Here is an 18,438-nt window from a genome sequence, read left to right on the forward strand (position 1 = left end):
ATTATATAACAATGACTTTATGTACCTAAACTTGAATCTAAGCCATTCTCGACAATTATATACAAACTTATAATAAGTGTACATACACTGCACATTTAGCGCAGTGGTTAACGTGATCACCTCGCCGCAATAACCATAACGCCGCGTGGTGAGTGAAAAAAGACACCTCCCGCACTAAGAATTGCTCTTGTGTCGCGGGGACTTTTACAAACATACAAACAACGGACACAAAGTACAAGACCCGAAACGACTAATAGTGGATCGCACAAATACTTGTCCCGTGTGGGAATCGAACTCACAACCTCCCGACGCAATGGTAACGTCGTGGCGACTTTAACCACTGACGGAGGCAGTATTTGTGTGATAAGGACGAGTACTTATCTTTTCTGAGCCTCGTTGTAAACTTATGTTTATTGTATTTAACTATGTATTTAGAAGTATATAAGTTAAAAGGAATCGGAAAACCAGTTTGTTTTGCTACAAAATGTTTTGTGGGTGAAGAGAGTCAGAACTTTTGATGGAAATATCTTGATAAAAGATATTGTACCTACCAAGGTTTCTTAGTCACGGATAACATGTATTTATCAAAATATTATTTAATAATGATGATAAATGAAACTGCACTTGAGTTTACGTAACGATAGTATGAAATAATCTTATATTTATGCAATTTGAATCTTTATCTTTGAAGGTCCTTAAAATTCCCTTTTCATAAGGTTCCGTAGTTAAACGGGGAAAGGACCCTATTACAAAGTAGGATTGTGAATATTCACAAATAAATAATGTATTTCTGTTGCCGTTAAACAAACTAAAAACGTAATAGTTAGGGTTACTTTGCCGTTATAATAAATACCGTTACAGATCCCTATATGCGCTGTTTCAACTCTGATCTGGCCGGTTCTTTGTAAAATGACTAGCTGACCCGCGCAACTTCGCTTGCGTCACAAAAGAGAATAGGTCAAAATTTTACCCGTTTTTGTAACCTTTTTTATTGCTACTCCGCTCCGATTGGTCGTAGCGTTATGATATATAGCCTAAAGGCTTTCTCGATGAATATACTATCTAACACTGAAAGAATTTTTCAAATCGGACCTGTAGTTCCTGAGATAAGCGCGTTCAAACAAACAAACAAACAAACTCTCCAGTTTTATAATATTAGTATGGATACGGAATTCTGCGTGTTTGAGTCCGAAACGCACTTGACTGGCATTTTAGGCTTTTGTACCAGAAAAATATGAATAATTATTAAAAAAACATATTCATTAAAAATAAAAATGCCACCTGGAACCCTGAATACAATTAAAAACCATTAAAATTGCAAAAGCAGGCAGAGTCCAAGAAAAGCTAGTAAATAAATAAAACAACAATTTGTGCTTTTACTGACGACATTTATTTTAATTAAGTCTTTCTTTATATTTCATAGATTCGCAGACAATTATCTAAGGAACTCACAAAATGTAATACTAAAGTCCTGTGGCACCACTTCTTAATATCTATTGGATACCTTATCAGCTAGAAATAACACTGCTTTTTTCATACTTACATATTAGGTCGGGGAAAAAGTCTTTTCGCATTGTTCGTTCGTCGTATGGTTAGTGGTCAACCTAGTGTCAAAGTTGTTCAAGCCGCCCGAAAGGCCTTTGACATGGCTTAACGACTGTTATCTTAGTAGACAACAGCCGGGACCGACTTTTTACGTGCCCTCCGAAGCACGGAGACGCCCAGCTCTAATACTACTAAGCAGTCACCCATCTATGGAATGACCACGCCGACGGTTGCTTAACCCACAGATCGTTTACCGACCGGTGAGCGCAACTGGCTATGGGCGCCTCAATTTCGCATTATAGCATGTATGAACTTGTAAAACTCTTAGGCTTCAAGAATCACAAATGAGTACACGGTTCATTAGGTTTCTTTCAGTGAGCTCGTGAGGTACCCGAATATCGAGCTTTTTTGTGTAGAGAAAAGATTTTATTACAAGTTCATACATACTATAATGCGAAAATACTTTTTCCCCGACCCTTTTACCAGATAGGTTATCTGACACTTAAATAAACTGCGGAACTAGCGCTCATACTCTAGTTGGGTTCACAACTTCTGAAAAAGTGACGGTTAGGACTTTCAGATAAGTTATCCAGTACTTTCCCATAGTTCAGTATTACATTTTGCCAGTATTACGAGTCTACAAGCAAAGGTAACATAATAATATAAAAATTACTTATGACATACATAAAAATATTAAAATTATGTGTTGGTATAGCTAGTGTTTAGTACGTGCGGTAGCAGGTTTGATTTTTGTTCGAGACAATTCAAATAATAGTTTTTAAAAGATATTTAAGCTCTCATTTACTCGTAGGAATTTTCTTAAAGAATACTTTAGAATATTACTCGACTCAGGATTCGAACCCGAGGCTTCCTAATCAGTCGTATATATACACTATCGCTTTTTAAGCATTTATCGTTTTTGGACTAATTGAAAACAATTTAAAATTTGTTACCAATATTGTAAAAGCGATATTACAATATTAACTTCATGGCTAAACCGATTTAGATAAGATTAGCATAATGATAGATTCACACTACACATTCTATATAATATTATTAACCGACTTTGAAAAAGGCGGAGGTTTGTAAATCATGGGATCATCTCGTTTCGTTCGACCGACTCACACTTGGCCGGGTTTTTAATTCCATCTGAGCGGAAACAAAGAATTCAATAAAGCTCAAACAAATCTAAAAAAAATACACCTATTTTAACAATCGAACCTGCATACCCACATACTGAACTACTAGTAATACCGTCACAGTAACATTTTGTGCTATTTAGTCCCATTTCTTGAACTCTACGCCGTCCGGCGGTTTCATTTCCACCTTGTCCTTAGCTACTTGGTCCCAATTGGTGCTTAGTACTGTGCCGCCGGATTCCACCTACAAAAAAAAAGAAATGTATGACTAAGATCTAAGCAAACAAACACACAGACATAGGAACAGACCCTCTAAGCGACTTTGCTAAGAATTAAAAAAGTAAAAAAAAAATCATTGACATGGAGAACAACAAATAATTACGTAAATCTTTTAGAGGGGCTCGTGGCTTAGTTAGCAACAGGCGCGCGGATCTATCTCTGAGGTTAAGCCGCGCTTGCCGAGGTTGTTATGTGGATGGGTGACCATTTTATACATATCGAGTTCCTCCGTGTTTCGGAATGCATGTAAAATGTGGGTCCCGGTTGCCATTTTCAAAGATCTTTAACAGGCCGTTAACAGTAATCAGAAGCTTGAAAGTCTGACAACCAGCCTTACCGAAGGGTAATAGTGTTATATCCCAGGTAACTACGTAGAGATCTGATAGACATTCCATGTAAAATACTGGTAGCTACTGGAAGCCGACTCCAACATAGTTGGAAGAATAGCTAGACTGATGATGATGTAAATTTTATAATATTACCGCTTTTATTATCCATACTAATATTATAAATGCGAAAGTAACTCTGTCTGTTACTCAATCACGCCTAAACTACAGAACCAATTTGCATGAAATTTGGTATGGAGATATTTTGATACCCGAGAAAGGACATAGGCTACTTTTGACCCCGGGAAAATGACGCATTCCCATGGGAAAATTCAGGTGGCGGACGAGGACGCGGGTAAAAGCTAGTTGCATATACTTACAAAACTCTTATTCATAGCCTTCCTAACTTCGTCGGATCCTTCTCCATAGATCTTCTGAAACAGCGCGTTGAGAGCAGCATCTCCTTCTGGCTTCTCTTCGGCCTCCTACAAACATACAAACAAAATATTAACTAATTTCATGCACAAAAATATATAGGCCGACAACTTAGTAAAGAGCCTTAGCATGCAAGATTTTTGGGGTTCCCTAAAGGTAAAAACAGAACCCTATTATCAAGCCACCACTCACACTCACATCCACTGTCCGTCTGTCTGTCTCATAAACCGTAATAATTAGGAAGCTGAAATTTTCACAAATTATGTATTTCTGTTAACAACAAATACAACAATTTTTAATAAATATGAAATGTACGCAACTCTTTGTGCGCGAGTTCTACTCGCACTAGGCCGGTTTTTATTTTTGGATTATAATTAATAATCTTGTGTATTGTAATTTAAAATTCCAAAATAAAGTAGCTATTTCAAACAGTCCACTGTCAGCTGCATAATGTTGGCCGCTGATGTTCTAAATTCTGAGTTTTGGAAACGTCCTAAAGGCGCGCATTTTGCCTACAAGACTCATACTAACTTGTACTATAATAGTCACTTACCATTTTGTTGATATCTTTTTCTATCTTGTCCCAGTCTTTTCTGAATATTTTTGGCGGTTTCTGTGGTCCAGATGCGTCGATGACCGCTGTAAATAAAGTTGTTAAATATAGCATGTTGTTACAGCAAATAAAAAAAAAGAGCCGTTTCTTCTCATGAGCAAACAGCTTTACGAAACGGTCAAAAATTGCTATTTAAAATACTTTGTATAAAGTTAACGAAATAAAGGACATTTTGAATTTTAATTGGCGCAGCGGTTTAGGTCGCCACGCCGATACCACTGCGTCGGGGGGCCGTGTGTTCGATTCCCACACGGAGCAATCATTTGTGCGATCCACAAATAATTGTTTCTTGTCGTGCTTTGTGTCCGTAGTTTGTATGTTTGTAAAAGTCTCCGCGACACAAGAGACATTCTCAGAGCAGGAGTTGTCTTTAAAAAAAATAAAGATAAAAAATTATCTCACCTTGTGGTATAGCCTTAACTTTGACCTCTCCCCTCTCTCCCTCCAGGGTGGTCCACCTCAGGCCCTCCTTCTTCCGCAGCTTCACTTCTATCTTGGAGGGGGAGACCACGTGAGAGCACATGCACGGCTCTATCTCATGAGCTAGGTCTAGCTCTAGGCTGTATTCCGAGTCTGAGTCTGGGATTGCACTGGTTATTGAGAGCTGCAAGTAAAAATACATAATTAACCAAGTATTTCTTTACTTTCCCAAACATTTGGCTGTCAATTTATCTATTTAAGTCTATATACAGAAGTATTTATGTATGTTTATCAGTTATTTGGTTACCATAGTACAAGCTCAGCTTAGTTTGGAATCTAATGACCATGTGTGAGTTTTTATTTTTAAAACTTATTAAACCTATGGCTGGGTCGTTACCTACCTCATAGTCAAAAGGGTCATAGCTATGTGACCATATAACATGGTTATCGCAGGTAGATAAATATTTGTTTATTTTTATTATTTAATTAACCTCTGCTTCGACTATCGATAAATTCATTATTTTTAATACACTAGGATAGCAGCATAACACGTGTTAGTGCAAGCGAGGGTCGATAACAATCCAAGACTTCGAATGTATTAATCAGCAGGCCCATTGAAACCAGTCGTCTATGCAGGAATTTGTTTATAATGTCCAATTGTGTCTTTGTTATACAAGCGCACTCTATTCCATTCTCAGTAGAATTGATAAACGAAAAATCAATGTGATGGCTTAGGGTCAAACGCTATCACGGAGGTCTACACTTCCAGCAAGCAGCTTAACTAATTATTTTTAATTAATTTTTGATCTGACAGAATTCTCTTACCTGAGATTTCTAGTCAACCAGAGAGGCAGTTTATTTAAAGATAAGTAAATTACTTAATGTGAGATCAAATGAGAAAGGCTGAAATGAGTAACTCGGACAATGTATGAGATAAGAGCAGGATCGTAAAAAATGGTGTACTAAGGGGGAGGTCTACACTCAACAGTGAGCTAAATAGATACATAGAAAGATAGAAAGAAATTACTTACACTCTTCTCACCATAGTTGACTTTCACCTTGTCTTTGGGCGCATTCTTGAGTAGTATTGTGATCACCACCTGCGATTCTGTTTGATACCAGTCGTGTTTGATCTTTGGTTTAACCGGCTGTAAAAAAAACTGTTTTTTATTAGAAAATATAGTGTAAAATATGTATAGTGTGGTTTGTGTACCGTAATAAAGCTTTTGAGAAACTAGCTAGATAATTCATCAAAACAAATGGAATTCTAAGTTAATGTGTATCATAATCATAATGTTTGCATAATACAGTGTTTATAAAACACCAACATATTTTTTTATACTTTCACTAGGTACCTAATTACCAACTATTAGAATTTATTATGAAACTAGCAGACACACACAGCTCCTCTTAGAATTTTTTTTTGTTTTGTTTTTCTCTCCATAGAAACGTTTCTCAAAAACAATAATTTAAATAAATACATCAATAAAGTGAATGTAACAAGGGAAGTTTATAAGGATCAGGTGAATTTTATTAGAAACTCGCTTTCTGCATTGATTTTGACAATTTCAATTGCAAAATCAATGCATAAAGCAATTTATTTATATCCTTATTACTTGACATTGATGTGTATGAAATGTTATTTTTATACTATATAGCCTAAAGTCTGGCCTGCGTAATGTTTTAAAACCTGAGAAAATATAGTAACAAATTCAAATATGCAGATTGGTTGGCACGGTAACCATTTATCAACCCCAGCAACTGTGTACAAGCTTTACAATTCTACAGTTATTTCTCACTGTGAAAAAACGCATTTGTATGAAATAAACATAATGTATAACCAAAACTTTTTGGCGAAGTACTATAAGAGTGTTTATTTTCTTATTCTTATAAGATAATTTGAGTAATTAAAAACCAGATCTATTGAATATTTTGAAACAGAAATGTGTGTGTGTGTGTTTTGAACACATTGAAAGGGGACCATATTAGCCTTACCTATGCAGTTAACACTCTCATAGATTCTATACAATTAAATTCTCATATATGTTATAGTGATAACTGTGTTCTAGAGGTCCTCTGAAACTGATATACAGACCATCAAAAGACACCTGAACAGTTTTATCAAAGAAAATGAAAGATATCAAATCCCTTTCTAAAAAGGTTCAATAGGTTTTAAAAGTTTAGCTGTTACATTAATTGGTTGAATATCATAAGATATAAAAGAATATCTTACCTCAGCGGCCGTATTATCTTTAGTTTCGGTCATATTTTCTCCTCTATTACGAGAAAGTATATCTCCGGGCTCCCAAAAATATTTATTTTTGTAACAGACAGCGAACGAATCTCAACTCAGCAGATTTTTCTAGACTGACAGAGTGTACGTTCGGAAACTTTGTTAAACGAAACAGTATTAATTACAACTTTAGCAATGTTAACAGCGTTTATAACAGAATTTAAATTGATATTATTGTTATTTCTCCAAATAAGATGGGTAAAATATGTCAGATAATCGTAAAAAATAATAAAATTCTAGGTATCCTGGTTTTTACTGGAGTTTTACTCGTAAACAGAATGTTACAGGTTTCTGCGTGTAGCGTTCCGCAATTGTTATTGTCATAATCAGCTGTCATGTCACTGTCAAAATGAGCGAATTTTAAACGCAAAAGTTGACGAAAAATAACAAAGCCGGTCGTAAAAACAATTCTATTTTCACAAATAAACCTTTGTTTTGTTTTACAAGGTCTATGATGCGGGTGAGTTTCTTTTTCATACAAATTGAGGTTATGTACGTAAGATTGTTTATGCTTGAAATATTTTTAATTTTCTCGCTGTGTTTAAAGCAGAAATATTCTTATCGTTTCTTTAACATCTCAAAAGGTCAATAAAGATAAGCTTTGATAGTATTCATTGCATATTTCACGGTAAAACTACTTGTTACACTAACCGCTAAAGTAAGTCTCGTCTATTTAATTCAGTATAATATTAGTGAAATTTTCGATTTTCCTCTTTAGTTTTCTGCAATTTAAGACAGGTAATGATAATGTCATTGCGTTTATGAGTTGTTTATCTTATTTATCTACAATATCTAGATCTGTGTGTACCTGTGTATTCATGATAATGAATAAAACAAATATTGATCGGAGAAAGGGTTTGTGTTATTGTATAAATTGTAGCTACTGCTGCTATTATTTCTTTAGTTACAAAAGTAGTCTATGTCCTGAATAAGTACAGTCTTAATCATTCTACCAATGTATTCATTTGCATCTAAATTGATTTAGCCATTTAGCTATGAAAATGTAACAGATAAGCAGACTAACTGTATCTATGAATATATTACTTATGCATTAATAATATTAATGTGGTAGTTTTAATGTACGTACAATCATACATACAGACATAATATCACATAACTATCCCATAGGGGTAGGTGAGACCATAGAATGCCACTTGGTTTGAACCTAACAAACTTCCCTTGCTTCCCTGCCCTGAACTTTAGGATTGTAGACCTCTGTGCAATTAAAGACTTTTACCCTGTGCCTATCCCTCCCACTAGGATATAAAAGTAATGAGTTAAAGAGTGTAACCTGTGTTTTGTGCTCACTTGGATACTATAAACTAAGTACTGCACGGTTGTTTCCAAAAACTTCTTTCTATTTTTTTTTAAGACAACTACTGCACTTAAAATTGCTCTTCTGTCGCGAGGACTTTTACAAATTTACTAACACCACAACCAGACCTCAAACAATTATTTGTGTATCGCACAAATAATTGTTACATATTGGAATCGAACGACTTCCCGACCCAATCATAGCGGCATGATGACCTAAACTAAACCCTGCTCCACAGAGGAAGAAACGCCAAAAACTGGCTACTGTCTTAACTACAAGGACATAACATTATTAATCTAGTTATATTATTTTCCAGAATAGTTGCATCAACCTCCTAATAAGAATATCAAGACCGTATATATCACGACAGGCTAGTACCAGCACGATGAGTAGAAAGATAGCTGTGTGTCAGATGACATCGGTGGCGGACAAACAAGCTAATATGACGGTTGTTAGTCAATTAATTAGTGATGCCGCTAAGGAGGATGTTAAGGTACGATAGAAATTAACCTTTATGATTTTGTTGAGGCGCTCATAGCCAGTTTGTGCTCAAAAATCAAATCATTTATTCATTTAGGTCAAGTGCTGACACTTATGATAGTCAATGATACAGAGAGTGAATTTACCGCCAGTTCGGAAGGTAGGGCCAATGAGAAGAGCTGGCAAGAAACTCCTGGCCACTCTTTTTTCCTGGCTCACCAGTCGGTAAACTATCTGTGGGTTTAGCAACCGTTGGCATGGTCATTCTATAGATGGGTGACCGGCATACTGGTATTTGAGCTGAGCGTCTCTATGCTTCGAAGGGCACGTAAAATGTCGGTCCCGGTTGTTGTCAATTAAGATAACAGTCATTAAGCCACGTCAAAGGCCTTCGGGCGGTTTGAACCACTTTGGCACTAAGTTGATCACTAATCATACGATCTTATTCCCTAGATGCTTTTCTTCCCGGAAGCCTGCGACTATATCTGTGATAACAAGAAAGACACGTTAGAATCAGCTGAACCGATCATAGGTGGCGCCACTGTAGCCAAGTATAGAGAGTTGGCGGCGAAACACGATGTTTGGCTGTCTATGGGAGGGATTCATGAAAAGGTTAGTAATATACTTGATTTATAGCTGCTAGGTTTTACCTGCGACTCAAAAAATGGGTGAAAAAGAATCCTGGGATACAAAGACTACCTCCGTGGAGCAGTGGTATAGGTCACCACGCCATTGTATAGGGAGGTCGTGGGTTCGATTCCCACACGGAGCAATTATTTGTGCGATAAACAAATATTTGCCTCGGGTCTGGTTGTGCTTTGTGTCCGTTGTTTGTATGTTTGTAAAAGTCCCCGCGACACAAGAGCAATTTTTAGTGCGGGAGTTGTCTTTTAGTATGGTATTTGATAAACCAGGAGCTTGTAGTTTAGTAACAACAGCCTCGCGGATCTATCTCTGAGGTTAAACCAGCTAGTTAGGTTGATATTACGAGTTCCTCCGTGTTTTGGAAGGCACGTTAAATTGTGGGTCCCGGCTGTCATTTTCGAAGATCTTTGACAGTCGTTAACAGTAGTCAGAAGCTTGAAAGACTGACAACCAGTCGTACCGAGGGGTATAGTGTGTTATAAACTAGATAACTGTGTTGTGGAGTTCATATAGGCAGTCGCTCCATGTAAAACACTGGTATTCAGCTGCATCCGGTGAGACTGGAAGCTGACTCCAAAATAATTGGAAGAAAAGGGTTGATTTTATTTGTAACTAGGGGCCGCCCTCGACTTCGTTCGTGGAAATTCTCGTTATTCCCCTGTAAATCCCGATCCCTCGGGAACTCCGGAATAAAACGTAGCCTATGTGTTATTCTGGGTTTTCAAATGCCTACATACCTTATTTCATTGTAATATTTTAGTGAAAGAGTAACAAACATCCATACATACTCACAAACTTTCGCATTTATAATATTAGTAGGATAAGTAGGATAAAAAATTTATTTAATTTTTTATATTTAGTAGGGTAATAATATCGTTTGTTTTTCTGCAGGACCCTGAAAACTCCTCAAAAACCTACAACACACACATAATCATAGACAACAAAGGTACCATAGTGCAGACATACCGGAAGTTGCATCTATTCGACGTTGAAATACCAGAGAGAAACATTAGGTTAAAAGAGAGCGATTACTCTATGGCCGGGAATCATATTGTAACGCCTGTGGATACTGATATTGGGAAAGTTGGTGAGTAGCTTACTTTTTGTGTAGCGTATTGTTTGTGGCAAATTATTGCCGCAGCATAGAGTTTGTTATATACTTTTAGCTGTATATAATTATACTTGTTGTAAAGTTTGTTATTTGTGTGAAATTTGCTCTTAGCAATATCAAAAGTGATATTTAATTGAGTTAGCTTTGTTATTAACTTGAAATAAATTATTTATGCGTCAAATCTAATACTTAAATCAAGTAGAATTGATTTAAGTTACCCACATGATTTCAGCTGTATAGAAATACTATCTTTAGAAGTTCAGCTAAGACTACAGCATAAAGTTGCTAGCAAAAAGCATAAAGTTTGCTGCCAACTATACGCAAAAGATTTCTATACTAACATTTTTCCGGTAACTCTAAAGCGACTTGCAGATTTCTGGACATAAACTGTCGTAAACTTCGTCGCAAACTATACGCCTGAATAACTCATAATAATTCTTTCTAGGTTTAGCTATTTGCTACGATATGCGTTTTCCCGAATTAAGTACAGCATTAAGTATATTAAAAGCAGAGGTACTGACTTATCCGTCGGCATTCACTCAAGCAACTGGCGCGGCGCACTGGCATGTACTGTTAAGGTAAGTTGGTTCAATACCCGGGTTAGTAAAATTGTTAAAAAATATTTTCTTAAAATGTAAAGCCTTCGTGGCTCAGTGGTGGCCACACAGATAACATTGCGTCTGGAGGTAGTGGGTTCGATTCCCAATTATTTGTGCGATCCAAAAATAATAGTTTCGGGTCTGGTTGTGCTTTGTGTCCGATGTTTGTATGCTTGTAAATGTCCCCGCGACACAAGAGCAATTCTTAGTGCGGGAGAAAAAAATAGCAGTGGGAACCCTCGAAACATTCTGACCATGAGGTTCGATCCCCGGGTTAGGTAAAGTTCTATTGACCTTTTTAGTGGCTATCCCGGAGTTACTTTAAGTGCCCGGTATATGGCAAAAAGGCTCGCCTCTTATTACATGGGATTAACATTGTTAATGGCGAAAAGTGGGTATTTCAGACACATGTAATTTCGAGATTTTTCAGAAAAAAGACCAGGGGGGCTATCACGTATATCAGTTGTCAAATATTTGAAAGCCACTATACTGTACATTGCTTTCTTCCTTAGAATGAAGTGATTAACACGTTACGTCAAAGCAGCAATGTACTGAATAGTGAGCATCAATTTGACGTACACTAGTTGTCAAATGAGATACGTGATAAGCCCGCAGGACCAACCGAACATTTTGTTATACTTTAAAACATTTTGACAAAATCGGACTTATACCCTTTTTTGCTAGAGGCACAGTATTTCTGACTATTTTTGTATTTATCAGGTCCCGAGCAATAGAAAATCAATGCTACGTAATCGCGGCGGCCCAGTCCGGTGCTCACAATGCTAAACGAAAGTCCTACGGTCACGCGCTCTGCGTAGACCCCTGGGGCGAAGTCCTAACTGACTGTGGCGAAGTCTCCCCTTGTTATAAGATAGCCGAGATAAACCTAGACAAATTGAAAGATGTGAGACGAAATATGCCTGTTTTTGAACATAGGAGGTTTGTATAATAATATTTTACTCGATCAGAACGTTAATCATAATCATGATCAGGTGTATGATCAGGGCCATAATCAGAACTGTGATCACTGATTAGATTGATCATAACCGACTTTATATAACAATCCCTGTAAACAACGTTGACTCTCCTCCAGTACCTCTTCAACGCATAGCTAGCCGAGCGGAGTTGAAGGAAGTTTTTTGTTAATTTTTTTACACCTTGGGTTAGATTATTCAAATTTTAATAAGCATCCCTAATTTTTTTGAAAATGAAACATAGCCTATGTTACTCGGGAATAGTGTAGCTTGCCAACGGTGAAAGATTTTTTGAAATCGGTCCAGTAGTTTCGGAGCCTATTCAATGCAAACAAACAAACAAAAAATCAAACATTTCCTTTTTATAATATTAGTATAGATTATGTTGCCCATTCAGCAACCTATGATTACATGTTGACCACAATCATTCCACTGATCATGATCATGATTGACCTATTATCACAACAATCTCAATTACTAGACAATCAAATCTAGATGACTACATCAAAAATAAAAAAGCCCCTTGGGGAAATTTCTAGCTGATTGTAACGAAGACTCAAGGCGGACCATGATCGGGACTATGAACAAGACCATGATCAGGACCCGATCAAAACAATGATTGAGACCATGATCGGGACCAGAATCAGACCCATCATCCATACTAATATTATAAATGCGAAAGTAACTCTGTCTGTCTGTCTGTCTGCTACTCAATCACGCCTAAACTACTGAACTAATTAGCATGAATTTTGGTATGGAGATATTTTGATACCCGAGAAAGAATATGTATATCACGCTACGACCAAAAGGAGCAGAGTACCAGTAATTAATGTTATAAAAACGTGGAAAAATTTCACCCATTCTCTCTTATTGGACGCAAGCGAAGTTGCGCGGGTCAGCTAGTTAGGTATATTTGATTTATTTTATTTCCAGACCGAACGTCTACTCCCTATACAACCTAAGCCTCCGTAAAGCGTTACTCCCGGAGCACGGGTCGCCCCCCGCGGGCACGGGCTCCCCGCACAGCACCACAAGCCCGCAGGCGGGGCCCGCGCACGTGTTCGGACATGTCTCCGTCAGTGACTCTTGCGTGTTCTATAAGTCTGCGTTGACGTATGCGTTTGTTAATTTGAGGTAAGATTTTTTATTCATACATTTCATACAAAGATACATTCATACATTTATACATACATACATACATCTCATGGCTTAGCCTTTCTTCCAAACTATGTTGGAGTCAGCTTCCAGTCTCACCGGATGCAGCTGAATACCAGTGTTTAACAAGGAGCGACTGTCTATCTGTCCTCCACAACACAGTTTAAAAGTTGCACAGTTTACCTGGGTTATAACACGATACCCTTCGGTAAGACTGGTTGTCAGACTTTCAAGCTTCTGATTACTGGTAACGACTGTCAAAGATCTTTATAAATTACCCAAGGACTCACAAGTTAACGTGCCTCCCAGAACACAGAGAGACTCTGTATGTATAATACGATCACTCATCCACAGGACAACCTCGGCTAGCGTAGCTTAACCTCAGAGATCGATCCGCGCGGCTGTGTTTGTTACTTTGCTACGAGCTCCTCACTACTATTATTAAAGTACATCCATACTTAATATTATAAATGCGAAAGTAACTCTGTCTGTCTGTCTGTCTGCTACTCAATCACGCCTAAACTACTGAACCAATTTGCATGAAATTTGGTATGGAGATACTTTGATACCCGAGAAAGGACATAGGCTACTTTTTCCCCGGGAAAATGACGCATTTCCCGGGAAAACTCAGGTGGCGATCGAAGTCGCGAATAATCAATATTATAATGACATTGAATTAACAAAATTCCGTTGTCATGGCAACTGTTTTAATGGCGGATATGCCTTAGCGCGACTTCGTTATATTAAGAGATATAAATAATGTTGAGAATATTTTTCGTGAAAAAAAAAAACACATTTTATATCATCACGCTACCACCAATAGGAGCAGAGTAACAATAAGAAGTGTTACAAAAACGTGGAAAATTCTGACCCATTCTCTCCTATGTGACGCAAGCGAAGTTGCGCGGGTCAGCTAGTACATACATAAATTAATATGTTCCATATATCGGAGAGCACGTAAAGCCGTCGGTCCTGCGCCTGACCTCTCACTGGTCGTGTCGGTTATCCGTCCCACCAAACTATGAGAGTGATGGAATAGAGAGTGTACCTGTGTATTGTGCACACACTTGGACACTATAAACAAAGTCATGCACCGTTGGCCAAAGCCACGTCAAATGCCTTCGGGCGGCTTGAACAACTTTGACACTAGGTTGACCACCAACCATACGATAAGAAGAAGAACCGTTGGCCAGTTGAGACTGATAGCCGTAGATACCTATATTGGCTAGGACAATATTATGTGTTCTTTTGTTTCAGATGTGTTATCCCAGGGCATGTGTTAGTGGCGCCTCTGCGCCTAGCTGAGAGGAACAGTGATCTAACTGACGAAGAAGCTCAGGACTTTTATAAGACTGTGCGATTAGTGCAAAAGGTACGTGTTTATTGTTGTTATGTCACCCTGATCGGCACTGGTCTGATATGTTTTCTATTCGGGTTTAGTTAAGAATGGTTTCGGGGGACTTAAAGGACTTTAAGACCGTTTCGCATCCGCTCTCCGGGTAAGTCATATCCTACTAATTCCTATTCCTACTAATATCATAAATGCAAAAGTTTGTGAGATGTATTGATGTTTGTTACTCTTTCACGCAAAGACTACTAAACCGATTATGATGATATTTGGTATATAGGTACGCATTAGTCGCATACATTACCAATCTATACTAATATTATAAAGCTGAAGAGTTTTTTTTGTTTGTTTGTTTGAACGCGCTAATCTCAGGAACTAGTGGTCCGATTAGAAAAATTCTTTCAGTGTTAGATAGCCCATTTACAAAAACGGGGAAAATTTTGAGCCACTCTCTCTTATGTGGCGCAAGCGATGTTGCGCGGGTCAGCTAGTGTATAAATAAACTAGAGTCAGTTATTAAATGCGTACTGCCTTATTTTATGTATATATATATATACTAGCTGACCCGCGCAACTTCGCTTGCGTCCAATAAGAGAGAATAGGTGAAATTTTTCCCCGTTTTTGTAACATTAATTACTGGTACTCTGCTCCTTTTGGTCGTAGCGTGATGATATATAGCCTATGTCCTTTCTCGGGTATCAAAATACCTCCATACCAAATTTCATGCAAATTGGTTCAGTAGTTTAGGCGTGATTGAGTAGCAGACAGACAGACAGACAGACAGAGTTACTTTCGCATTTATAATATTAGTATGGATATATATATATTTGTTTGTTTCAGTTAATGGAGAAAGTACACAATACAAATTCATGTACAGTGACTATACAAGACGGACCCGATGCGGGACAAACGGTTAAAGTAAGAATAAAACAGAATTTTATTATTTAAACATTTTTGATGGCCTCCGTGGCGCAGTGGTTAAGGTAGTCGCCACGTGACTACCAGTGTATAGGGAGGTTGTGGGTTCGATTCTCACATGGAACAATTATTTGTACAGTCAGCTCCAAAAGTAGCTGATTATACTCGATCTTTTGAAACCCTATGTACAGATATAATAAAACATTTTAATCAATGGCAAATGTTTTTTCCATGGAATAATGTGCACACTTCAGTATATAGGGTTTCAAAAGATTGAGTATGATCAGCTACTTTTGGAGCTGACTGAACGATTCACGAATAATTGTTTCGGGTTTGGTTGTACTTTGTGTCCGTTGTTTGTATGTTTGTAAAAGTCCCCGCGACACAAGAGCAAGTCTTAGTGCGGGAGTTGTTATTATAAAAAAAAAACATCTTATTAATATATTTTTGTAACTTTTCAGCATCTGCACTGCCATATAATGCCAAGAAAGAAAGGAGATTTTATTGAAAATGACCTCATTTATTTGGAGTTGGCTAAACATGATCAGTAAGTATAGTTATGTTATTATATGCATCGGCACAAATGAAATAATTAATAAATGCAAATACCTAATTATAGAAAAAGACTTCCGTTCCTATATAATACAATTCTTCCTTATAAAAGTTTGTCAACTAACTTCTTCAAAAGTGCTGGACTGATTTGGCTGTTTGTTTATTGTGGAGAAACAGTATTTTACTATGCCATGCTTACATTTATTACAGCTTGACTGCCTTAAGTTATGTAGATAACTATAGTTATATATACTGTAAATTTATGTAGAAGACAAGATAGATTAGATAAAATTTTAATATTATTTTATTTGCTAAGGCAAATTATTTTGGTAAAATTTTGGTGATGATATATTATAGTATACGTTAATTCTGCGCCCATAGTTTGTTTGTATGTAAAATTCCCGTTCAAATTAATCCTTACGGAATAAGTTGACATAAAAATCTAATCTAACAAGTAATTATTTATTATAATTTCAATGTTTCCCAGGTTCAAAGCCGGCCACCCTTCAAAGCCGCCAAGGTCTCAACAAGAAATGGAAGAGGAAGCCGCCACACTAAGAAAAGAGATGGCGATACTGTTAGAAGAGGACAAAAATATTAGCTAATTTGTTATTTAAGTTTAATAGCACAAAGTATGATTTAATTGTAATTTAAGAGAAATATAATTATTATGTTGAACTATAAATTGTTTTATTTGAGAATTTTCTGTATAATAATTGTCCGAGGCAACACACCAATAACTTTTCGAAGTTATGTGTGTATTAGAAATAATTATCACTTGCTCTAACGGTGAAGGAAAACATTGTGAGGAAACCTTGCATGCCTAAAAGTTGTTTAATACATTTATTGAGGGCATGCAAAGTCCCCAACCCGCACTTGTCCAGCGTGGTGGACTCAAGGCCTAACCCCTCCCTCATTATGGAAGGAGACCTTTGCCCAGCAGTGGGACAATAATGGGTTAAATTTATTATATACTCAGAAAACGTTCAGCGCGCTAACTCAATCACTTATAACTAAATAATTCGTATAAAAGGAAGAAATTGGTGAAAATGTCGTTACACATACAATAAAGTTTGGAGAGGTCGCATTATCGCATATATCCGATTACTGTCCCTTTCGATACTAGGGACGAGACGTGGGTGTATCCGAAAGTATTTTATGAGATGCCGCAATCAAAATCAAATCTTTTATTCATTTAGGTCAAATGCTGGCACTTATGATAGTCTTTGTCTGCCTTTATACACACGCTCTATCGCATTTGTATATTGTATTATGAACTAGCTGACCCGCGTAACTTCGCTGGCGTCAGAAGAGAGCATGGGTGAAATTTTTCCCCGTTTTTGTTACATTTTTTACTGGTGCTCTGCTCCTATTGGTCGGAGCGTGATGATATATAGCCTATAACCTTCCTCGATAAATGGACTATCTACACACACTTTAGCTTTATAATATTAGTATAGATATTTTAAAAAAAACTAATTATACAATTACGTAATTTAAAAAAAATACATTTTTTTATTTTGATTTTGAACATGGTTAACGAAAAATTAAATAGTTGGGCAAATAAATAATAAATGTCAATAGCTTAGAATTAAATATTTTGTAATATTATTTACAAAATATTTAATTATTACATTATTTTTTAATATTTTTAAATTATTGTATTAATCACTCATTTGATCCCGACGAAAATTATTTACTTGTGACGTCATCAGCATTTCTATACAAAAAAAACTTTTTGACGTTTCATAAAGAGTAGCTGATTTGACTGCTAGCAAAATACCATTACATATTTGAAGATGTCGTTAGTGTTGCGTGTCAAAGTACCGACAATTTGTAACATTTAAAAAATAATGAAGACTAAGTGAGGGTATGCGTAGAAAGACCATAAGGAGATGACATTTAACAGCCACATCAGTCAGCACGTGACCACGGTCGATGTAGCTCGATCGAAACGTCGGGTGAACGAATAAGGTATCCTAACCTTTAATTTTCAATCGCGTTTTAGATCCGTTGCGTTATAATATTATGTGTACAAGTCGCGAGAGTTTAAAATTGTTAGTGTTGTGTATCAAAGTGTTGTCAATTTCTAACAATGTAGAATTAGTGAATATCAAATGAGGGTAGGCATAGAAAATCGGGCTACAAGACGACGCGTAGTAGCTAGATCAGTCAGCGCGTGACCCCTAGAAGATCAGCTTTAACTTCTCAGTTTGTCTAGGTGTAGAAGTAATGTTTTATGTGGTTGAAAATGCGTTTTTTGTTTGTTAAAATCAAGAAAAAGCCACTTC

At 36.9% G+C, this 18,438-nt stretch overlaps 3 protein-coding genes across 7 annotated transcripts in view; 1 reads left to right on the plus strand and 2 right to left on the minus strand.

Moving 5' to 3' along the window:
• Positions 1–18,438, minus strand: part of LOC142984778 (osteomodulin-like) — a 443,673-nt gene that overhangs the window by 8,664 nt on the left and 416,571 nt on the right. The gene's annotated exons all lie outside the window — the stretch shown is intronic.
• Positions 1,368–7,125, minus strand: Sgt1 (suppressor of G2 allele of skp1). Of its 2 annotated transcripts, none has more exons than XM_076132693.1 (6): positions 6,991–7,125; positions 5,789–5,905; positions 4,740–4,941; positions 4,278–4,363; positions 3,670–3,774; positions 1,368–2,928 (listed from the first exon to the last, which is right to left on the minus strand). In XM_076132693.1, the coding sequence occupies exons 1-6, from the start codon at positions 7,021–7,023 to the stop codon at positions 2,824–2,826; spliced, it is 648 nt and encodes a 215-aa protein (XP_075988808.1). In that variant the 5' UTR covers positions 7,024–7,125; the 3' UTR covers positions 1,368–2,823. The 2 variants fall into 2 exon arrangements, with proteins under 2 accessions (XP_075988808.1, XP_075988807.1); XM_076132692.1 differs by having other exon boundaries at positions 5,789–5,917.
• Positions 7,375–16,832, plus strand: NitFhit (ntrilase and fragile histidine triad fusion protein NitFhit). Of its 4 annotated transcripts, none has more exons than XM_076132778.1 (11): positions 7,375–7,510; positions 8,682–8,858; positions 9,299–9,457; positions 10,382–10,577; positions 11,047–11,179; positions 11,921–12,139; positions 13,108–13,308; positions 14,587–14,701; positions 15,518–15,595; positions 16,057–16,142; positions 16,635–16,832. In XM_076132778.1, exons 1-11 carry the CDS (start codon positions 7,502–7,504, stop codon positions 16,750–16,752), a joined length of 1,491 nt encoding a protein of 496 aa, XP_075988893.1. In that variant the 5' UTR covers positions 7,375–7,501; the 3' UTR covers positions 16,753–16,832. The 4 variants fall into 4 exon arrangements, with proteins under 4 accessions (XP_075988893.1, XP_075988897.1, XP_075988894.1 ...); XM_076132782.1 differs by having other exon boundaries at positions 7,398–7,510; positions 8,687–8,858; XM_076132779.1 differs by lacking the exon at positions 7,375–7,510 and adding an exon at positions 7,582–7,708.

This window comes from Anticarsia gemmatalis, chromosome 28, assembly GCF_050436995.1.
Source record: "Anticarsia gemmatalis isolate Benzon Research Colony breed Stoneville strain chromosome 28, ilAntGemm2 primary, whole genome shotgun sequence".
NCBI lineage: Eukaryota > Metazoa > Arthropoda > Insecta > Lepidoptera > Erebidae > Anticarsia > Anticarsia gemmatalis.